General features: G+C 41.8%; 1 protein-coding gene across 1 annotated transcript in view; it reads left to right on the top strand.

Moving 5' to 3' along the window:
- Window positions 1–699: 699 nt before the first annotated feature.
- The window catches only part of CACNG3 (calcium voltage-gated channel auxiliary subunit gamma 3), a 152,753-nt gene continuing 129,386 nt past the window's right edge, over window positions 700–24,066 (top strand). The window contains exon 1 of the mRNA XM_004705714.2: window positions 700–1,463. Within this exon, the coding sequence (XP_004705771.1) occupies window positions 1,253–1,463 (211 nt within the window). The 5' untranslated portion in view covers window positions 700–1,252. The remainder of the gene's footprint in view (window positions 1,464–24,066) is intronic.

Raw genomic sequence — 24,066 nt, 5'->3', positions numbered from 1 at the left:
TGTTTTCGGGGGAACCAAATTGAGACAGGCTATGCACAGATGTGCCGGTGACAACACCTTTTGCCTGCTCAAGTGAGCCATGGAGCCATCTCTAGGATCCGTCGGCGCCTTTAAGGAGACTCAGTCTTTTGGATCTTCTCTCTCCCCCGTGGGCTCCAGAGGCGCCCGCAGCAAAAGGCAAACTTGCCTGGCTCATTGGTAGGGAGAGAAGTCGTGTTGGGTGGGAGCTGAGAGAGCGCCACAGTGCGCGTCTGGCTTCTTCCCTGTCCCCTTTCTTTAACCCTTCCCAAGCGGAGGGGCAGGGGCGTGCTGCTGCTGCAGCACCAAGGAGCAGGGGCTCCGATTGCCCAGGGCTCCCGAAACTTTGCGCGGAGCGTGGGCTTGACTGGGCAGAGCCGAGCCGGCTGGCTCGCCTGGGAAGCGACGTGGGTGAACGCTATCTTCCCCACCCCAGGTCTCCAGGCCATCCTCTAGAAAGGAGAGGGTGCCGCAGCTGGAGAGGAGCTGTCCCTTCAGCACCACGGACCTTAAAGCTCGGGCATTCGGGAGGCGGAGGCGGGGCAACAGGCGGGGAGCTGTCCTTTCAGCACCGCAGACCTTTGCCCTCTGGAGGAACCACCCGACCCCCTCCCCAGGACTCTTGTCTTTTCCCCGGTTTAAGCGGGGGTGTCAGGAGCAGGCGGAGAGCTTTCCTGGGAGGCTGGGGAAGCGGTGAACACTCTTCTCAGCGGCTCGCCTCCCCGCAGTGCTATTTTTTGCCATCCGCCCTCACCCCCAGCACACGCGCTCGCACACACACACACACACGCACGCACGCACGCACACACACAGACCTCTCTGGATTTCTTTGCCTGGAGTCTCCCGGGGCTGCGAAGAGCCAGGCGCATCTCGAGCCAACCCGGCAGCACCAAATACCGGAGCTATGCCTTGCACAGACCCTCAGCCTTACCGCGCTCTTGAGGAATGAAAGGAACCCAGGGACTCTCAGAAGGCAGCAGTGATGTGGACCAACCCCCTGGAATCGGCACCCTTCCCAGGGCCATAGGAGACCCAGGGAACTGGAGAGAGCTCCAGACAGGAAACCCCAGCTCTCCCAAAGTCCCCGTGGATGCTGACAAAAGGAGACCTGAATTGTTGGCAGAGCCTGCCCTAGGTTACTCAGCTGCAGAGTGATTTTTTTCCCCTCTCCTCCACCCTGTGGCATCAACCCTCCTCCTCCAACTCCCAGCTGTCCAGGGTACCATGAAGAATTATGAGGATGTGTGACAGAGGTATCCAGATGTTGATCACTACTGTGGGAGCTTTTGCAGCTTTTAGTTTAATGACCATTGCGGTGGGCACGGACTACTGGTTATATTCCAGAGGTGTGTGCAGGACTAAATCTACAAGTGACAATGAAACCAGCAGGAAGAATGAAGAAGTAATGACCCATTCTGGGCTGTGGCGGACCTGCTGCCTAGAAGGTATTTACAATTCCTCTCAAAAGGTTCAAATAATTTTGTTTCTGATAGTCTGGTGGATGTTTGCAGAGATGGAGGCAGTGATGGGGAATGACGGAGAGTCTAGATTATTGTTAAGAATATGCAGGTGTCCAGATACTGTGCCCTGCAAGACTGATACTGTGTGGGATGAAGGGGTTGGGTTTTGTTGATTGGTTTTCAGCTGAGCTTCATGAGAATGATATTTCTTGGCACTCTAGGCAGCGTCTGCAATTGAGAAGGTCTTAAAATCGCAAATCTTAACATCCAAAAATCCCTAGGCAGATGGTGAACTGCTTTGATCTCTGGATTGTGGTGGGGTCTTAGCTTTGCTTAAATTGAATTTATTTGTCAATGTAGTCTTGTCTGTTTCTTCTGAGTTTGGTCTAACTAGATATTTTCATGAACTTCCATTGCCAACCAGTCCCAGGGTGACATATCAGATTCCCCTCCTCCTCACACACATATGTTAAGAAAACTTCCTTATTAATACATCTTTCACTATTTTACATCAAAACAAAGCCCAAGTGTTGGTATTTGATATATCCACTTGTCTTCTTTCCTGCATGATTTCAAAATTTAACACATAGATTTCCATAAGATTGATATTCCCATAACTGAAGCTTCTAAATACCTTCTAAATTCACAAAATTCACGGATGTATTCCAAATGAAAATGAAGAAGACAGACAGACCAGTTTTAGAATGTCAAGTCCTTGGAGAGCCTGTCTCACTACCAAACTTGCTTTCACTACACCAAGAGTGGGAGTAAACAGAATAATAAAGACGAAAATCAAAGCTCTTTGTAGCCTGAGAGCCTGAGGGAAGTCACTAGGTTAGAGACATAATAGGGAGTTTTCTCAGATTTCTAAGGAACCGAAGACGCTTGTTAGAATGCTGGGCAAGGGGATCTGGGCTTCCTTTCCCTCCTCTCTCCTGCTTGCCATTGGTTTTTCATGCCTGCATTCCCACTGGCTGGTGTTTGTCAGGGTTTCTTGGGAACTTGCATTTATGCAAATCACTTAGGAAATCATGCTATGACATCACTTGCTAGTGTACTATTGCATCATTCTCTGGCCCTCTTCCCATGCTCTGACACCCTGAACAACTGCTGTCCTGACTGTAGCACTACTACAATTGATGTTGTAGCCATTGCAAATTTGCAACTGGTGGGAAACCCGAGTATGAACAAATGACTTTAGCTGCAGCAAAGACCACTGTGCATGAAGTCAGAAGGTGCAGATAATGCAGTAAACTGGCTGGATGACGTTGGCTAGGACATTTACCCTTTCAAACCCTCAGTTAACTAATTTGGGAGGTGAATTAGTTTCGAATCGGTCGTCTAGAATTAGTACTATCCCAAACCCATACCATAACCAGTATACTAACAGAAATTTTATGACAATCATTTTCTCAACCTTGACAAAAATTGCAATACTTGTGGTCATTTGTGATCAGGGATGGTGAGGTCATTTAATCACCTAAGAGAAATTCCACAATTTCCTTTTCTCTGTTGATAACAAGGAATCCAACTATTCCTTTTAAAGCTGTGGTTTGGTGGCTGTTTTAATGCATCCATGGTTCTAGGAAGGACATGGACACCTAAAGTGTCTCCCAAGCGAAAATGGCACAGATATATACCATGTTCCAGTTATTTCCAATTCTTCTGCCTCTTGTGTCCAAACCTGGAAATGCACAATTAAACAGTGATTTTGGCTTCCCCTGTAATGCTCTATGTGGAAACAAAAAATCGATCAGAGAATTAGTGGGGCCTAAAATTCCAGAGCCTTGTTCAGAATTTCCCATTGATGGTTGGTCTCATTTCCAACATCATGATTCACACCTACAATTTGTACACGGAACTGGAACTCCACCCAGGCATTCTGAGCTAAAGTGGGAAAAGTGAGAAAGTGAATCAAGCAGGAATTGGATCAATCTAATTCTTTAGAGAAAATTTGTTTGTCTCTCTAAAATTTGGCATAGCAATTTTTTTGTTACCTATATAGAAGTCTGGAGGAGCCATGGCAGCATGTTAAACACAGCAAGATGCTCAAATCTTAGCACAGTCACTGAATGTTTAGCTATGTGTACGCCAATATCATCAATACCTGGCTGAAATGTGAAGTCAGGATTCTTCTTCATGTGCTACCTACATCAAAGAATTTGCAGGAACCTCATACCCTGCTGGAATAAAGATGTACATATAGCCATCTCCATTGAGGATCTCCTGTTTATCCTAAAGCCTCAACACCCTCATTTTCTGCTCCTTTAAGAATCAAGGGATGACTAGGGAATATTGTAGCTCAATTTTCTTATAGATCAAATTAGAAAAGGTAATTCTCCCATCTTCTTTTAAACTTGATTACATGATTACATTCATGTAGTACAACCATTAGCACTGTCCTGTCCCCAATTATTCCACTATCATTAACATAAACTCAATGACTCCCCACTCCCCCCGCCCCCCAAATTCCCTCTTTCCTTCTCCCTTTCACCTCTGATAATTAATAATATTCTTTGGTATCTTTATATTTGCTTATTTCATGTAGATGGGGCCATCCTACTGGTCTCCTTTTGTGACTGACTGACATTCTTCAGCATGGTGTTAAGGTTCATCTGAGTAGTGAAATGCATTGGCTCATCCATACTTTTTAAGAGTAATAAGAGAATATGGCTATTTTGGCCAAAAAGAAGAGCATGCTCAGGAGGAACATGACAGCTGTCAACAAATATCTGAAAGGCTGTCACATGGAAGAGAGATTGGAAATGTTCTTTTGGCCCCAAGGGGGTAGAGAAAACCAGGTATTACCTCAACAGAAATAACTGTACACTGTGGACTGAGGCGCTTTAGGAGACTGATGAGTTCTAACTCACTGGAGATATTCAAATATAAGAAGACTGCGTTGCTAGTTCTTAAACTTGTCTAATCATTGGAATAACACAAGAAGCTTAAAAAAAAAGATGATCAGTTCCCACACCTAGATTCTTTGCTGTCATAAATCTGGAGCGGGTGCCTGGACTGTGAATTTTAAAGAAAGTTTCCCAAGTAATTATGATGGGCGAGTCAACATTTATTGAGTTTTTATAACGTGCCTAAGTATATTTAGGAGTGTTAAGGAAGCTCAAATCCCTGAAGTGAGGAAAAGGATGTTTCCAGTTTTCATTTCAATAACCCACAAGATTGTCATTTATAAGTAACCAATGTGGTGGACCGATTTTAAGAATTTCTTTTTTAAAAAAAAGCTTTTCATCTTCTAAGGAGCTCAATGATGTAGATATCATTATTATTTATTTTAATTGTAAATTAGGTGGGGTTTACATTTCATATCATCCACTTTCTCTTCCACAGTTTAAAGCACTCATCAAATCCCCCAGTAAGTTACCCTTCACCTGTCTCAGAATTGCTCCTCTCCCCTCGGTGGAGGTACCATTATTCTGCAGGTACCATTAATATCCTCACTGTACAGGTAAAGAAATGGAGGCCTAGAGTCTTATAAGTTGCCCAAGGGCACACATTTAAACGTGGTAGAGCTGGGATTTGAACCCCGCAGTACTTGGGCGAGGCCATAGTAATCCCCTGCGCATTTGCTAGAGAACATGAATTCAGGCTCCAGTGACTACTAGTTACTGGTACAAACATTAGCTTGTGAGAATGTTGAGACCCATGGGATTTTCCATGACAAAGGCCCAGATCTCAACCACTCAGCATATTGGTGCAGAGTCTGCAGGGGCACAGGAGCCACCAGACAGGCATAAACTCAGAGGCAGCAAAGGACATGCTTGGAATGGGGGGGGAAATCGACCTATGTAGAGACACCCACATTGAGAAACCCAAAGAAAGGCCTGACTCACTAATTGGAAGGCATGCAAGGCATTCATAAAGGAGGGCCCCAACCTGCTGTGTGTTTTCAATGGAAGCCTGTGAATTTGAATGAGAACATATTCAGGATGTGATTCTTTCATTAGGAAAACCTCTTGAACTCCTAGACACAATGAAAGCAGTGTATTTAGGTAGTAGAAAAATCCACCGGCCTAGTAGCAAGGGACCCTGGATAGTAATCACATTTCTGCTATGTTATGTGGACTGTGCATGTCATTTTCCTCCTTCAGATCTCAGCTTATCCAATTCTAAACCGAGGGCTTCAGATAGCATGAAGGGGTAACAAGCCCAATGGTCCACAAGGACTAAGCCAATGACACAAAGTGGGAACACGAATTTCAAAGTCACCTCAGTTCAGTTCTGTGGGGTGGGGGAGGGAGGGGCAGGGAATAAAAATAAGGAGATGAATGGCAACTGAAACTTGTGTCAGTGTGGGGACAAGGAGGAACACGGAGGACCGTGACATAGTCATCGTGAGCACAAGCCCTCTCTAAAGGTCAGCAATTGCTTGAGTTGATTTTTACCCCGTGGAGATGTGCACCAAATATGATGCATTATCCCAAGTAAATAAAAGCCAGATATCCATGTCTTATATAAAATCTTTTGATTAAAAAAAATGCTAACAACAAATTCAACTTTTTAAAAGTACTGGGTCACCTGGTAATCCATTTTAGTCCATGGATTACTAGTTTTGAGCCCAGGAGAAGGGCCTAAAAGGCCCTTTACATCCAAATTTCAAATATTTGCAGATTTGATTCCTGAATTGCTCCGTATTAGCCAACAATCATTCTTTTGACTCATGAAACAGTTATCTACTAAGAAAAGAAAGCCCTCTGAGGATTTTAGAAATGGGAACCAAAATTATGGAAAAGAGGTTTTTTTTTAATTTTAAAAAACCCTGCTATTCCTACTCCATATGGGCCTGGATAACACCAAACATCTGGCTGAACAAGTGAGGAAAAAAAATTAGTCAGTCATTAGACGCTCCCCCATATTTTCTAATCCCCAGATGGTTGACACTTTTCAGCCAGATGGGGTCCCAGCTTTATTTATGTGTTCAGAAGCTTTGGGGGAAGCTACAAAGATGTGGTTGAGGACAGGGTTGAGAGGACGTAACACGTAACACTCGTTGAGCATTTTCCAGGTGCCAAGTTCCATGTGCTACATGCTTTCACTATGTTTCCCATTTTCCCTCCCCAGAATATAAACTCTATGAGGGCAAAGATTCTTGTCTGTTTGGAAGACAGCTATATCCCTAGAGCTCAGAAACACTGCCAAGTAGTTTTTCCTGTCCTTCCAGTCCTCCTGCTAATTGCCTTGGATAAAGATGCAGAGGACAGCCGAATGCTCACTGTCTTCCATGTTTCTGATTGTCTCCTTGTTCTTTTACCTTTCTCCAAACCTCTAAGGCCCATGAGTCAGAAAAGAGAAAGGGGTGGGTGGTAGTCTTACGGAAAGATGGGAATGAGTGACCATAGTTGGGGGCATGATTTTTTTGTGGGGCTGGCCAGGATGAGTTCTGTGGTAGAGGTTAGGGTGGGACTATGACTAACATTCAGCCAGAACAGGACCATGTAGCCAGACTGGTGACCAAAATGCGAAAGTACTTCTCTATATGTTGGCAAATACCACCGCACCAACACACACACACACACACCACTGCAGCTACCCTAGATTTTTCTGGGATATCCCAAGCCTATCAGGACCTGTCAAGTCAAGGGTTAGAACTGGCACAGCAGTGGCCACATGCCCCAGCTTCCATGAGATGGCATCCATCCTGACTGGCTGGTCTTGTGTCCTACTAGTTGTTAAATATTTTGACATTTGTTGTTTTTGGTGGAAAGACCTATTTTTTCTCTCTCAGGCCCATGCCATTACTTTCTGGTTCTAGGATTCCACCCATCTTAGGAGGTAGGTGCTCTGAAAATGCTATTTATTTCACCACTTGAAATGTTACTACTGGATTAGAGTAGAGGCAAATAACCCTATTTCCAACTTTGAGGGATCAGTGTGAGTTATTCGAATAAATTATTAGTGTATGTCAGGGGGAAAAAAATCCATGGTCACCAAGTTGATTCTGAGCTGTAGTGACCCGGTAGGATAGAGCAGAACTGCCCACAGGGTTCCAAGGGCAGAATCTTCATGGAAGTAAGACTGCCACATTTTTCTCCTGCAGAAAGGCTGGTGGGGTCCAACGTCTGATATTGCAGTTTGCAGCTGAACACTTACCAGGGTGCCTCAGGATAAAATAAAACAAAGAAATCAATCAGAAAGGGGATTGTGTCCTCTTAATCTTTTCAAAGAGCAATGTCTAAGAAGCTTACCTCAGGACCATCTGATTATCTCTAGGGAACGTAATTTTCTTTGACTTTGCTCGTATAGCTATAGGTCCAGTTGCCAAATAGATATTACTTGGTAGAAAATTGGAAAGATGCATATGAATGTTTTAGAGGTGCAAATGGTTTCTGTTCATTAGAGGAGATAGCCCAGCTGTTGTAAATTTATTGCCATTGATCAGTGTTACATATAATTTATAATCTTAATTTAGAATTCCTTTCACTGAAAAAATACACATATTGGCCCTATAGAACAGAGCAGGATCCCTGATGGCATAATGGTTACACATTGGGCTGCTAATCACAAGGTCAGCAGTTCAAAACCACCAGATCCTCGGCGGGAGAAAGATGGGGCTTTCCACTCCTGTAAAGAGTTACAGTCTCAGAAACTCAGCGAACAATTCTCTTCTGTCCTATAGCATTGCTCTGTGTGGGCATCGACTTGATGACAGTGAGTTTGGTTTGGGTATAGAACAGCATGGAAGTTTCCACGGTTTTAATTTTTACAGAAGCAGACTACTGTATCTTTTTTCCCTGCTGAAGCTGGTGGGTTTGAACTGCCAACATTTAGGTCAGCACTTAGCAAGTGCTGCACCAGGGTTTTCCAATGAAACCCGTTTTTCTGAGGTTAAAGAAAAGCCTATAAAACTCACAGGTTGTTTTCTCTCTCCTCCATGGCTTGTTAAAAGACAAGCCTTAGACACAAATGGGCATTCAATAATTTTTGAGAGACCTCAACGAATACTATCTAACAGCAGGGACTTTGGGATCAGGTAGTCTGAGATTCTTATCGGAATCCTGCCATTTACTGGCTGTGAGACCCTGGAAGCCACTTATTCTGGGAGCCTTAGTCTCCTTCGTTGTGAAATGGGGAAATAAAATTGGCAAATACTTTCAGCTGTATCTGTTTTAGTTCCCTTGTAGTTCCTTCATACTTCTAAATAATATATTGAATTTTTTATTATGGTAAAATATACATCACAAACATTTGGCGCTTTCAGCCATGTAGAAATTCAGTGGCTTTAATAGCATTCATCATGATGTTCAACCATCACCATTGATTCTAATGTTTTTATCACCTTGAACAGAATCTGTGTCCCTATACAATAACTCCTCCTTCCACATTCCTGATAATATGAATAAACTGGTAAATTTACTACCAGTTTAACAGGTAAATTCCTGATAAAACTAATAAATGATACACTTGCCTATAAAAGATATTCCATACAAGCAGGATCATATAATATTTATACTTTTGTGAATAATTTCACTCTGCATCGTATTTCAAGATTAATCTGTGCCACAGCAGGTATCAAAACCTTATTTCTCTTTATGGCTGAATAATAGTCCATTGTAGGGCTATATCACACTTTGTTTAGGGATACATCTCTGGGTGGACACTTGGATTGCCACCATATTTAGGCTACTGTGAATAGTGGTCTACAAGTATCGGCTTGAGTTCTTAACTTTCAATTCTTTTGAGGATATACCTAGGAGTGGAATTATAGGGTTATATGGTAATTCTCTAGTGAAGGTTTTAGAAACTGCCAAATGGTTTTCCACACTGGCTGCACCATTTTACAATTTCAATAGCAATGGATGAGGGTTCCTATTTCTTGACATCCTTGCTGATCCTGGGTTCTTGAATCATTCATTCTAGACAATCACCACTGGCTTCCTGCCTAGACAACTTAGTGCTCTTGTGCCCGTTCAGTCTCCCCTCCTCCGGCTCCTTCCAGGATCTCTAACTCCTTAGTAGATTCGTTACTCGTGCTTCCCAGAAGAGTCATTCATGAGGAAGATTGAAAATTTCTGGAAGAGAGACTGGCATTTTATTTCTGGGTCGGGCAGTTCAACTGCTTTTCTGCCAACCCCAGCAAGAGAGAGAATGGCAACAGGGAAGCCTGTTTTCCATGGCACAATCGGTGAATTGAATGGATCTGCTAAAAGATGGTTGAGGAAAAACAGCTCCTTAGGCAAAAAAACCCAGAGCGGCATGCTGTTTGCCTAGCTGTCACTCTACACTGTTGTCTGGCCCTAGAGTAAGGCAGGGCTGACCATCAGCCTGTGCGTCACTCACCAAACCAGACACCTTGTTCCAGAGTTGTGTCCATCCAAAGGAAGGAGAGCCTTTTATAAACGTTGACATGGTACTTATACAAGCCATCTGTAGTCACCAGTGTTAGGAGGCAATGCGTTTTCATGATGGCAATCCAGGGAGATGGACAAATCTGAACCAGGGATAGATGTTCCCTATCAGGGAAGTGTGCAGTGCAAAGGCCCCACCCAAACCCATTGCTGTTGACTTGATTCCAATCCCTGGTGACCTCCTGTGTAACAGATAGAACTGACCTGTACGCCTTTCTTCGTTACAATCTTTTTGTTTGTTTTGTTTGTTTTTGACTGGTTATAATCTTCAGGAAAGCAGATCATTAGACCTTTTTTCTGCAGTGCTGCTGGGTGGATCCAAGTCATCAATCTTTAGGTTAATAGTAAAGTGCAAAAACCCTCTGAGCCACCGAGAAGGCCCAGTGGCCCTTCGATAAACTATGTTCGTATCTGCACCAGAGAGTAAATATGCAGATGCCTGCCACACGAAGAGCACTGACAATCAGTGCTAGTGCGAGAAGCAGGAATAGGGAACAGAAAAGATTTGCATTCTCATTAAATGAAGTGACATGTTGGCTTTTTTTTCTAACTGCGTTCTGCCACAATGTAACGGAGGAGCTAGAATCTAAAAGAAAAGACAGAGCATTGGTTAAGGTACGCAGTTGGAAGTTTTAAACACAACTGGAAGGCTTAGCAACCAAAGGTGAGTGGGAAGTTAGGAAATCTTCCCAAATTATCAGTAAGCAAATAATGGTTTGGTATAATAACATTGGAAGCCAAAATGAAACTATTGTGTATTTATACTGCACTGAGTTGACACTCCTCAATAAACAGGATATATGTCTGGCATGCTTTATCTCTGAGATTCTACATTAAAGAATCATTGGTATATAGATTACTATATGACTATATCTTAGGGGTTGGAAAATGACACTCTATGGCCCAAATCTGATATGCTGCTTATTTTCAAATGGCCCATGGGCTAAGAATGGATTTTTATTTATGAGTTAACAGATTTTATTTTTTTGGAGCAGTTTTAGGTTTGCAGAAAATTTAATAGGCAGTACAAAACCTATGAGTTCTGACAATGCAAAATATCAGGGGATATATGTGATATCATGACAAGATCATATAGGATAGTTTCACGGCTCTAAAACCTCACTGTATTCTCCCTATGCATCCTGCTCCCTTCCGCCTCACCCTGAAATCCTGAAAACGATTGTGATTTTTGCTGTCTCTATAGTTTTGTCTTTTCCATAATATAATAAGTATGTAGCATTTCAGAGTGATTCCTTTCACTTATCAATGTGCATTTAAAATTTCTCCATGCCTTTTTGTAGCTTGATAGCTCATTCCATCATGCTTTTCAATACTCTAACGAGGTCTTGTGCAGCAGATTCACCCAATACAATGCGTCTTTTGATCTGCTGCTGCTGTGAGCATTGAATGTGGATGCAAGTAAGACAAAATCCTTGACCACGTCAACCTTTTCTCCATTTATCATGGTGCTACCTATGGGTCCAGTTGTGAGGATGCGGGTCTTCTTCACAGTAAGTCATAATCCATCCTGTAGGCTGCGGTCCTTGATCTTCATCAGCAAGTGCTTCAAGTCCTCCTCACTTTCAGCAAGCAAGGTGTGTCATCTCCTCAGGTTGTTCCTAAGCCTTCCTCCAGTCCTGATGCCACACTCTTCTTCATATAATCCACTCCTCTCATGATGTGATTGGCATGCAGATTGAACAAGGACAGTGAGAGGACACGGCCCTGATGCACACCTTTCCTGATTTTAAACCATGCGGTATGCCCTGGTTCCGTTTGCACAACTGCCTCTTGATCCATGTACAAGTTTCACAGGAGCACAATGAAGGATTCTGGAATCCCCGTTCATCCATAATTCATTGTGGTGCTCACAATGGACGCTGAGAATACCAGCATGATGTTGACTTGTGTTTTATTGGTTGGACAAAGGCACTCAATTGCGTGGACCCATTCATGGCCACCTTGTGTATTGCAGAGTAGAAGTGCCCCATAGTGTTTTCTAGACTGTCATTTTTATGGGAGCAGCTTACCAGGTCTTCCTCCCAACCAGTTGGCGGGTTTGAACCACCAATCTTCAGTACTCAGCCACGTGTTTAGTGCTTGTGCCACCAGGGCTGCTCTGCCCATCTTAGTGATGAGAAATGAAGAGCACCTGCCCCCCAATCTCAAAGCTCCTCAAAGAGGAGTCCTGTGGGCATAGTGCTTCTGAGTGGGAAACCACTAGTGGCTCCACGGTTCAAAGAAGAGGCTTTTTACCCCTGTAAAGCGTTATCATCTTGGAAACCCACAGGGGCAGTTCTACCCTGTCCTATCGGGTCACTGTGAGTCAGAATGGAGACTCCATGGCAGTGAAGCTTTCGTATTATTATTAAGTGAATTTAAACATATCCTTGATTTCAAGGATGGCACAGCACCAGGTAGTATTCTATTGTGCATAGGGTTGCTTTGAGCTGGAACTGACATCACAGTACCGAATGACAAATTAAGTGGCAGAGCAAAGATTCAAACCCAAGCCTTTTCTATCTGACAACCTACTTTCTCAATTCTGATTCTATTGCTCAGTATCTTCAAAGTATGCTGTCAATCCCTGCCATGGGGGTTGGAATGTCTGAAGTCCTTTCAAAGGTTCTGCTATGTCAAAATGATTTTCACAGTAATAATACGATGCTATTCATCTTTGGCACTATGCTGGTATATGCACGGATGATCCAAAAGCTGTGTGTGTGTGTGTGTGTGTAAAGCTGCTAGCCCCTTAGCACAAATGCAGTCAGTGGAATAAAACTGTGCCTGAAATCATTTTATTCCTTACCCTCACATACTCACGGGGGTGGCAAGCCAGTTTCACTTAATATATCCCTGGTAAAGCACTAAGAAAGTATTAATTTTATGACATCTTGAGTTTTTCATGCAAGTGTGTATCCTCTGGGTAATTAAAGAGGGTGTGCATACAAAGCACTTATATCACAAACCATATATAGGACAGGGTGGTGTCTGGGAAAGGAACACCCACAAGGAGTTTGAGCTGAAGCGGCAACCTTTTTTAATTTTTATGAAACACTGTATTTACTTGAAAAAAAAAAAAGACTGACAGGCAAATTATGGCTTTCCAAACTCGGGCATTTGGGAGATATTTTCTCAAAAATGAGCCAAATAAGTCTGGACCTTCACGGCAATCAAGCAGCAATATTTCTTGCCCATAAAAAATCCAAGGTGTCAGGTGAAAGTTACAATTTTGGAAAATGTGTACCATCTCCCTTGAGCAAATGTGGGGTTTTGTAATTTTGTAACAAAATGTGCCAATCATTTGGGACATCAGTGAATCAATATTTTTTGAATGGCCAGTGCATGGTGCTACAAGCACAGAAATAGTTTTTTAAAGTGTCCCAAGGGCAGGATTTGAACAATGGAAAAAATACCTGATATCTCAGCTTTCACATTGCAAGGAGTTGATTTGGGGTATGGCATCAAAGAAAAGACGTGCTCAGCTGAGGTTCAAGTCCACCTGCATGCACCATCGAAGAAAGACTTTGCTCTACTTGCAACAAAAAAATCAGTCATTGAGAATCATACAATGTAAAGTCCTACTTTGACACACTTTGGGTCACTATGATTTGGAATCCACTTGATGGAAACTGGTTTTTATCAAAGGTTATCTACAGTGCTCTGAAAAGGTTATTAAAACATGCCTTCCTTTGCCAATCACGTTTGCTACACTAGATTTTCTGAACAAAACAATATTTTGCAGCAAGTCAAACATGAAATCAGTTATAAGAATTTGTGTTATATTAAATCAGACATTAAGGAGATATGCAAAAATGCTAAAACAATATCACTCTTCTAAATTTGGGGGGGATATAGTTATTTTTATATTAATATGTTATGTTAATATGCAGCAATGTTTATTATTTTAAAATTAATTGATAAAGTTTCTCAATTATAATACCTGATACAGGAAATATTGATGATAATACCCATAGAAATAAAAATCTAACCTACAATTAAAATAAACTGTATTTTCTGTATGTGAAATCCAGGATAGGTAAATCTATAGTGACAGTAACTTGATTAATAATTATCTAGTGGCAAATAGAGGAAAGAAGTGGGAGGCAAAAGCTATTTATACAGGTATAGCTATAGGCATGTGTATATATATAGATATATTAATTTATAATGAAAGGGATAGAGGCCATTGTACATATATTTATATGTTAAGTATTAAGGTAGCAGATGGACTTTGGGTCTCTACTCAAAGTCTCCCTAAACACAAGAACACTTGGTTCTAATAACCTGGTATCCTTTGATATTCACCTTCCCGACATGATCACTGCAGACAAAATGGGTACATAAGAAAATGTGGTAAAGAAAGTGGATGGTGCCCAGCTATCAAAAGACAAAGCAGCTGGGAACTTAAAGGCTTGAAGTTAAACAAACAGCTATCTAGCAGGAAGCAAATAAGCCCACATGGAAGAAGCACACCAGCCTGTGTGATCATGAGGTGTCGACGGGATCAGGTATCAGGTATCAAAAGATCCAAAACAAACAATTATATTGATGTGAATGATGGGGGTTGGAGTGGAGACCCAAAGCCCATCTGTAGACAATTGGACCTCCCCCCACAGAAGGGTTACAAGGAAGAGATGATACAACCAGGGTGCAGTATAGCACCAACGAAACACGCATCATTCCTCTAGTTCCTGAGTGCTTCCTCCCCCCGCTAGTTCTACCTTACAAATCCGGCTAGACTGGAGTACACACATTGGTACAGATAAGAGCTTTTGACACATGGAATTCAGGACATACAAAACCCTCAGGAACAGTAGTTGGAGTATTGATATCATGAGTGTAAGAGGATGTTGGGGGTAGGGGGCGGGAAGAGAAAGGGGGAACCTATCACAAGGTTGGATATATAGTCTACCCCCAGGGGTACAAATAACAGAAATGTGGGTGAAAGGAGACAACAGACAATATAAGGCATGAAATAACATCAATAATATATGATTGATCAAGGATTCATGAGGGTGGGAGGGTGGGGAAGGGAGGAGAAAAAAGAGGAGCTGATAGCAAGGGCTCAAGTAGAAAGAAAATATTTTGGAAATGTTGATGGCAACATATGTACACGTGTGCTTGATACAACTGAATGATTGATTGATATAAAATTTGTAAGAGCCCCCCAATATAATGATTAATAATAATAACAAATTACAGGCATGGAAGGAGAGGTTGCGAGAAAATAGGAGCTCACAATAATGAGTAGGAGAAAGAAGAAAATTTTCTGAAATTGATTGTGGTGATGATTGTCCAACCCTTCTTAACATTATACAACATTGATATATAGTATGTCTATCAATGTAAAGCGGGAGCCCTGGTGATGTAGTGGTTATGAGCTGGGCTGTGATCTGTATGGTTGGCAGTTCAAAACCACAAGCTACTCAACTGGAGAAAGATGGGGCTTTCTACTCCTATGACAGTTACAGTCTCAGACACCCACAGGGGATCCCTGTGAGTCGGCATAGACTCCATGGCAGTGAGTTTTATAAAAGGGAAAGAGTCCTGGAAACAAAGAGACATCGAGAACTGCTGCTCCGGCTGTACTTGAGTTCTCTTGATCACATTTCAAATGGTCCGGAAGAGAAACTGCTGTCGAAAGATTCCCTTCTACTGCGCCTGTGCTTCTCCAGGGGCAGTTGAAGTCTGGTCCCGTGGTGGGTTCTGGTTGCTCTGTTTTTGAGTTCTCTGTAGGTGCAGCTAAGCCATTGTTCAGCCATTGCTGGGATATAAGAGGCAACATAAGATTTCAGCAGGCCTGGAAAGAGGTGTCTTTGATTAAAATGCAACCCTGCTGGGATAGGGTTTGACAAGGCCTGGAGGATTTATGGTGCCTGTTTCTTTGTTCACAGACACCAGCGAAGCCCAGTCATAGCTCAACAAAGGGGTCAAAGCTTAGGACCTACAGTGAGTTTCCATACAAAGTAAGAGCCATGATAACTGAGCTGCGATTCATCAGGTTTCTGGTGGATGGGGAATTACATTTATAAATCGACCAACTGCTAACTCATAATTAGCGTAAGCTGCATTTTCTGTATATGAGTTCCAGGATAGGCAAATCCACAGTGACAGTAACTGGATTAATAGTTATCTAGGACCGTGGCAGGGGAGGTTGGGGGGAAATGGGAAGCTCACATCAACGTCTATGAGAAAGAAGAATGATTTCTGAATTTGATTATGGTTATGATGCACAACTCCCCTTAATATTGTGGAATGATTAAATGGCATGCTATGTGAACGATTTGCCAATAAAACTATTTAAAATAAAAAAGAAAGAAAGCCATAGGTGAAGGTGGAGAGTTTGCAGAATGGAAGGAACTGAGGGCAGCCATTAGAGAAACATTTCTCTTGGCCAATCACAGTGCTAGTTATGGGGATACCAAGAGAAACAGGAAGTGGAAGGGCTGGGTACACTGCCACAAATGTCTTTTTCTCTTTGTTGTTTTACAGCCTCACACCCATTCCCTCTTCTGATAAAGCCACCCTGCTTGTCTTTTGAGGATGATCTTGTCTCCTTATTGTTAATCACGTGGTGTTGGTATAACTGACCCCAGGGCAGACCCTCAGGATGAGCAAATGGCCTAGGAGTGAACTTGAAGATTATCATAAGGTACCTGGAGTTTATTCTAAGGAAGCGGTTCTCAACAGAGGACAATTTTGTGCCTCAGGGAACATTTGGCAATGTCTGGAGATATAAATACCGTATATACTCAAGTATAAGCCGACCTGAATATCTGCCAAGGCACCTAATTTTAACACAAAAACTGCATTAAAAACATACTGAAAACTCTGCTTATATTCAAGTAGAGATGATATAATTATATATATATATATATATATATATACTATCGTGAACGGAATGGGAGGCAGTGCTATTGGTATTTAGTGACTGCAGTTAACCATTCTACTTGGTATACTCACAATTTGTATTACATGTCTTTTAGACTAAAATATCTGACTCCATGACCTTCCCACATAACCACCAAACTACTTTTCTGGACTAAGAAAATCACCATCCAAACAACAACAACAAAACAACCTACGAATCTCACTAGACCTGAAGGGTAAACAGGAGTTAGAGCAGTGGTCCTCTACCTTCCTCATGCCGCGACCCTTTCAGACAGTTCCTCATGTGGTGGTGACCCCGACCACATGATTTTCATTGCTACTTCATCACTGTCATTTTGCTACTGTTATGAATTGGGCGCCCCTGTGAAAGGGTCGTTCAACTACCAAAGGGGTCGCGACTCACAGGTGAGAACCGCTGAGTTCGAGAGATGGAAAGTGTGCTAGGAAGCAGGAACAGCCCAGCCGCTAGTCTGAAGGCTAGAGACAATGCAGTTTAACAGAGCAGCCGAACATTTAGGAAGGAATAGACCAAGGTGTAAATTGCAGAGAGAATGGGCAGACAGTGAAACAATCACTGCCATTGAGTCAATTCTGACTCGTAAGGACCCTATCTGATGGAGTAGATGTGTTAGGCTGGGTTGGCTACAGAACCATATCCAGATATACATATATATGTATATGTATGTATACACACGTATATGTATATATGTATGAAAAAGCTTTATATCAAAGAGTTATTGTATATTAAGGAAACATCCCAGCCCTGTCCAGATCAAGTCCAATACTAGCCCATAACTCTGATATATCCCTCTTCAGACTCAGCACATGCAATGATGCAAAATGCAGGAAGATCACAGGGCAGTGAGTGCAACGTCTTGTGGATCCAGTGGTGGTGGAAGCATCTCCAGGGCTCTGACAGTTTTCAGCATGACTCCAGGTGGCTTGTCAACAGGAAGGTGAAGCAGTGAAAGAGTGTGGCTGCCTTCAAGGAGAAAGAGGAAGAGGCCTTGGAGATTCATTGATCTTGGTAGCCTTCCAATAAAGCTGTGGCCTGATGGGCAGGCTAAATTCCACCCACATGTTCCTAGGAGAGCCCTATTGGCACAAAAGAAACTAACTAGCATAACCCACCCCTATGCTCATACCTTCAAGTTGACATGAAATTATGTAACTGTCCCTGGAGGTTTCCACGACTGTGAATCTTAAAGAGAGTAGGACGCCTCATCGTTTCCCATGGAGTGCTGGTAATTTCAAGCTGCTGATCTCTTGGTTAGGAGTCCATCTAGCCGTCTAACATGCAATCCATTACAAAATCAGGGCACCACCAGGTGTTTTATTTTAACTCTTGGATGGACAGTGATATCTTTTCGTAATGGAAAGTTTGTTAGGGGAAATAATGAGTTAATTTTGAGTACGTAGAATTGGAAGTTTCCTTCCTAACTCTTAAGTGGCGGTATAGACAGGATAATTGGATCTGTAGGCCAGAAGCCAGAAAGAATTTCTTGTCTAATTATTTTCTCATACAGATGGCTATATATTATATATATTACCAGGAAACAGTCCACCATGTACATCCAACCTTTGCTAATTCTAGGATAGGCAACTTGTGAAAGATGTTTTGAGGAGGTTCTCTGTGACAGATTACTAATGTTAGAGTCTACTTGAAAGCAGGAAGTGGCTCCTGACCCCATTGGCCATGGATAGGGTTTATTGGGTTGTGGAATGCAAGTGAGTAATTATCATTTCAGGCCCTCCATCCATCTTCCCTCTTTCCATCTGAGTTAATAGTTAAAGAATCCTTTCAAAATGGTAACCTTTTGAAATGTGAAATGACGGCTTCTGGCTAATTTCCATTCCAGCCTAGGGCTGCTGCTTGAAGGTTATGAGTTTGAAATTTCTGACTTGTCTTCAGTCTCCGGCTCTCAACAAAAATTTGAAAAGGGCAGTGTTGTTTTCATCCTTTAAATGTCCATCATATGAATAAAAGATTGATACTCATAATTGTGTAACCACACTGTGTGAGGATGAGAAGTGTGCTAGGGACAGAAGTTATGTTAGTAACCAGACTCAATCTGTTCTGGAGAATTTGGGAACATTTTGCCTGAAGCCATCATAGTACAATAATACTGTTGTGTGTCCATTAGAGTTCATTCAGCTGAAAATGACAGTAAACTCAATTTTAATTGACTTATGGAGAAAGTGAGGGCACAAGGGAGGAGAGGGTGGGGGAGAGAATAGCTTGTTTTGGTTCACATAACAAGGTATTACTTGGTTCTGGGGTCCAACTTCCATGGACCCCATTTCTTTTACCATTTTCTTCCCTGCCTCCTTTCTGTTGACTTCATTCCAGAGTAATGGATGGGAGACTAGTGGATACAAGATGGCTAATAGCAGCTTTCAGGGCTATGTTTTTTACATTTAAATCCAGAATAATAATATGAGTTTCCCAGGAAGCAAAAGTTTCATAGCATTGCATTGGCTCTGCTAAGGTCAAGTGTTCATCACTGAACCAATCACTATCAACAAAGGGATAAAAAAGCTGATTGGTTTAGGCCTAAACCATGTTCTCCAACCTTGGGGTAAGAGAGGAATAAATCCCAAAGATAATTATGATAATAAAACAATGAAAATTATTGATCAGTGATTACATGTCAGGCACCACTCTAAGCAGCATGCATGCTTAATTAATTTGATCTTTGTAACAGCCCTATAAGTTAAGTACTGTTGCTATTACCTTCTAAATTATGAGAGAAAGAAGGTACAATAATGTTAAGTAACCTGCCCAAGGACACATATCTGATAAATAACAAAAATAAAAGTATAAGGAAGTATCATAATCATCCCAAGACTCATAGTTTTGTAATCCAAGTCATTTTACTAATGTGATCAGAAGAACTTCCCCTTACTAAATGAAGTTAGTCTAAGGTACTTTATGCAGTCTCTATGAGATTTTTGTAACTCGGTACATTGCTCAAAGACAGACAGTTTGGATGTGGATGTTATCTAAAAGGGCCAGAGAACTTCGAGAGTCCACTCTTATGTCTATGACTGTTAGTGATTCAAAGACAAACCCTGCTACCTAGTTAGTCAACCAGGCCCAAGCCTAAAAACCTTTATTGTTCTGTTTGCTTGCTCATGGTCAGCAATTATTTTCCTTAGTTAACCTGAAACCTGAGTTAACATAAGATATCAGTACATGATTCTTCAAAGTGTAAATTCCAAGATGAAAGAATATGTTCTCTGTGAATTCCGGTTTCATACAGGATACCACTAAGATAGCCTGCATGACTGGTAGTCTTCTAACTGGTATCACCTTCTAAGAAACTCCTTTTTTATCCTCTAACTTGAAGGTGAGTAAATTGGCTGGGCTGATTCAAGCTACACACCTGCATTACAAGTAACATCATTTACATGTTGAAACAATGCAAATTTAGGAAGCCTCTCACCAGAGTAACCCTGTGGGGTCACCATGAGTCAAGACCATCAAAACAGACTCAATGGCAATATATCTGGTTTTCTCACCAAGGCCTCTGCTCCTAGCCACTATGCTATGATACCTCCCAAGTTAGGACAAGATAACAAGATAAACACAGTAGCTCATCAGTTGACAGTCAGAGAGGGTTTTCACACATGATATCATGTTTTTTTCTCAATAATCTTATGAATGGTACAGGGCCTAGAAGACTTAACACACCATTTTACAATTAGAGAAATGAGATGTAGGTTAATTTAAATATTTGCTCCTAATCGTGCAGCAACTAAGGCAAATGGAAGAAATGTTGAAATCAGAGAGCTGATCAGAAAAAAAATAAAGGGCAGCTCAAAAAGACGAAGTAAAATATTATAATGAAATGTGAAAAGACCCAGAATTAGAAAACCCAAAAGGAAGAACATGTTTAGCATAACTTACATGGAAAGAACTCAAGTAAAAAATTCAAACTTTGAGTTGCAATCTTGAAAGATTCTATGAGCAAAATATTGAATGATGCAGAAAGCATCAAAAGCAGATGGAAGGAACACACAGAGTCGCTGCACCAAAAAGAACTAGTCAATGTTCCACCATTTCATCCAAAAACGGTTGCAGCAATAGATGGACAGGAAGCTGAAAGAGGCGCACGGCAGATTCAGAAGAGGATGTTGAACAAAGCATATCATTTCTGACATCAGATGGATCATGGCTGACAGTAGAGAATATCAGAAATTTACTTGTGTTTCATTGACTATGCAAAGGCATTCAACTGTGTGGATCATAACACACTATGGATAGCTTTGGGGAAAATGGGAATTTCAGAACACTTCATTGAGCTCGTAGGGAACCCATACATGGATCAAGAAGTACATTCTATGATGCTCACCTTCCCGACACAACCGCTGAAGACAAAGGGGGTGAATAAGCAAATGTGGTGAAGAAAGCTGATGGTGCCCAGCTATCAAAAGATATAGCGTCTGGGGTCTTAAAAGCTTGAAGGTAAACAAGCGGCCATCTAGCTCAGAAGCAACAAAGCCCACAGGGAACAACATATCAGCCTGTGTGACCACGAGGTGTCGAACGGATCACTGAAGACAAATGGGTGCATAAGCAAATGTGAAGAAAGCTGATGGTGCATGGCTATCAAAAAGTATAGCGTCTGGGCTCTTAAAGGCTTGAAGGTAATCAAGCGGCCATCAAGCTCAGAAGCAACAAAGCCCACATGGAAGAAGCACACCAGCCTATGCAACCACGAGGTGTCGAAGGGAAAAAGGCATCCTCAGAACAAAAAATCTTGCCATAGTGAATGATGGGGGCAGTGCGGAGTGGAGACCCAAAGCCCATTAGTAGGTCACTGGAGATCCACTGCAGAGGGGTCTCAGGGAGAAGATGAGCCAGTCAGGGTGCGATGTAACAATGATGAAAAAAACAACTTTCCTCTAGTTCCTAAATGTTTCCTCCCCGCTCCCACTACCATGACTCGAATTCGACCTTGCAAGTCTGGCTAGACCAGAGGATGTACACTGGTACAGATAGGAACTGAAAATACAGGGAATCCAGGGCCAATGAGCCCTACAGGACCAGTGGTGTGAGTGGCGAAACAGGGAGGGTAGAGGGAGAATGGGTAGGAAAGGGAACCGATTACAAGGAACTATATGTGACCTCCTCCCTGGGGGACAGACAACAGAAAAGTGGGTGAAGGGAGACGTTGGACAGGGCAAGATATGACAAAATACCAATTTATAAACTATCAAGGGCTCATGAGGGAGGGGGGAGCAGGGAGGGAGGGGGAAAATGAGGACCTAATGTCAGGGGTTTAAGTGGAGAGAAAATGTTTTGAGAATGATGTACAAATGCACTTTACACAATTGATGTGTGTATGGATTGTGATATGAGTTGTATGAGCCCCTAATAAAATGTTTTTGGGGAAAAAAAGTAAAGGAAACTGTTCAGTTGGAAAAAAAAAAAAGAAGTAGTTGTACAAACAGATCAAAGAAATACTACATGGTTTAAAATCAGGAAAGGTGTGCATCAGAGTTGTAACCTCTTATCATATTTACTGTCTTATGAGGAGCAAATCATCAGAGAAGCTGGATTATATGAAGAAGAACAGAGCATTGGGAGTGGAGGAAGATTTATTAACAACTTGAAATATGCAGATGCCACAACCTTACTTGCTGAAAGTGAGGAGGACTTGAAGCACTTGCTGATGAAGATCAAGGATTGCAGACTTTAGTATGGATTACAACTCAATTTGAAGAAGAGCAAAATCCTCACAACTGGACCAGTAGGTAATATGCATGGATATACATGGAGAAAAGGTTGAAGTTATTGAAGATTCACATCTTGCTTGGATCTACAATCAAGGCTCATGGAAGCAGCAGTTAAGAGATCAAATGATGCATTACATTGCATACATCTGCTAGACAAAATCTCTTTCCAGTGTTGAAAAGCAAGGGTGTTACTTTGGGGACTGAGGTGAGCCTGATTCAAGACCTGGTATTTTCAATTGCCTCATACGTGTGTGAAAGTTGGACATTGATTAAGGAAGACCATGGAAGAATTGATACATTTGAACGATTTTGCTGGTGAAGAGTATTTAAAGTACCATGGACTGCCAAAAGAACCAACAAATCTGTCTTGGAAGAAGTACAGACAGAATGCTCCTTACAGACAAGAATGGCAAGACTTCATCTCATATACTTTGGACATGTTGTCAGGAGATACCAGTCCCTGGAAAAGGACATCATGCTTGGTAAAGTGGAAGGGCAGCGAAAAAGAGGCAGGCTCTCGACAAGATGGATTGACACTGTGGCTGAAATCATGGGCTTAAAAATAAGAACATTTTTGAGGAGAGCCAGAACCAGGTGGTGCTTTGCTCTGTTGTACAGAGGGTGGTTATGAGTAGGAACTGACTCGATGGCACTTAACAACAATAACATCATAAGTAATAAAATCCAAATCCTAAGAAGGGAATAGAGTTAGAGCTTGAATGTTGAATACTTGGTTTTCAGAAAGCTAAGGATGACAGTGGAGCCCAAGATCTATTTGCAGGGTCCTCACCTGGATTAAGCCTCTGGTGCTTCTTCTCTGACTCAACTCCTTACATGTGAATGTCCTTACTAGCAAACAGAGAGTATTGTAAAGCGGATTGTGACGGACGTAGTTAGGTTAACATGTAGCACTTATCATTTTATCTCGCTGTTGGCCCAATGTAAATCTGTTCCAGTTTTAAATATTTAATTATAAGTCCATTATATGTCAATAAAGCTATCAAACTCTACAACAACATATTAACAACCACAATTAAGTTACTTAAAAAAAAACTAATTGTTCTTAGATTAGGGCTATAATTAAGTGTAAGCTCAAAATCCATTCAGTATCTATGGTTTATGTATGTCCCTGGTCCACTTTAGAGACAGTTTTCTCATTTTATTTGGAAACATTATAAATCATTTTAGAAGAATTTAAAACACAGTTGGGAAAAGGAAAGTATACATGTATAGGATAGCATTTTAGACTAAAATACATGGATTGTTGACTTGTATAGATTAAAACCTTAGGAACCAGACACTATTTACACAAACAATGAGAGTTGAGAGATAGGGAAAGAATTTTAATAATGCTCATTCACAAAGGCAGAACTATGTCTGCTGGAATAAAACATGTCATAAAAAGCCAGAGACCCCAGACACTATATCTATCTTTTGATAGCCAGGCACCATTAGCTTTCTTCACCACATTTGCTTATGCACCCATTTGTCTTCAGCAATCTTATTGGGAAGGTGAGCATCATTGAATGCCAGTTTAATAGAACAAAGTATTCTTGCATTGAGGGAGTACTTGAGTGGAGGCCCAATGT

The sequence above is a fragment of the Echinops telfairi genome, unplaced genomic scaffold (assembly GCF_000313985.2).
Source record: "Echinops telfairi isolate 266 unplaced genomic scaffold, ASM31398v2 ScPeMD7_5;HRSCAF=22, whole genome shotgun sequence".
In the NCBI taxonomy this organism is placed as follows: Eukaryota; Metazoa; Chordata; class Mammalia; order Afrosoricida; family Tenrecidae; genus Echinops; species Echinops telfairi.
This window is presented reverse-complemented; position numbering and strand designations above follow the sequence as displayed.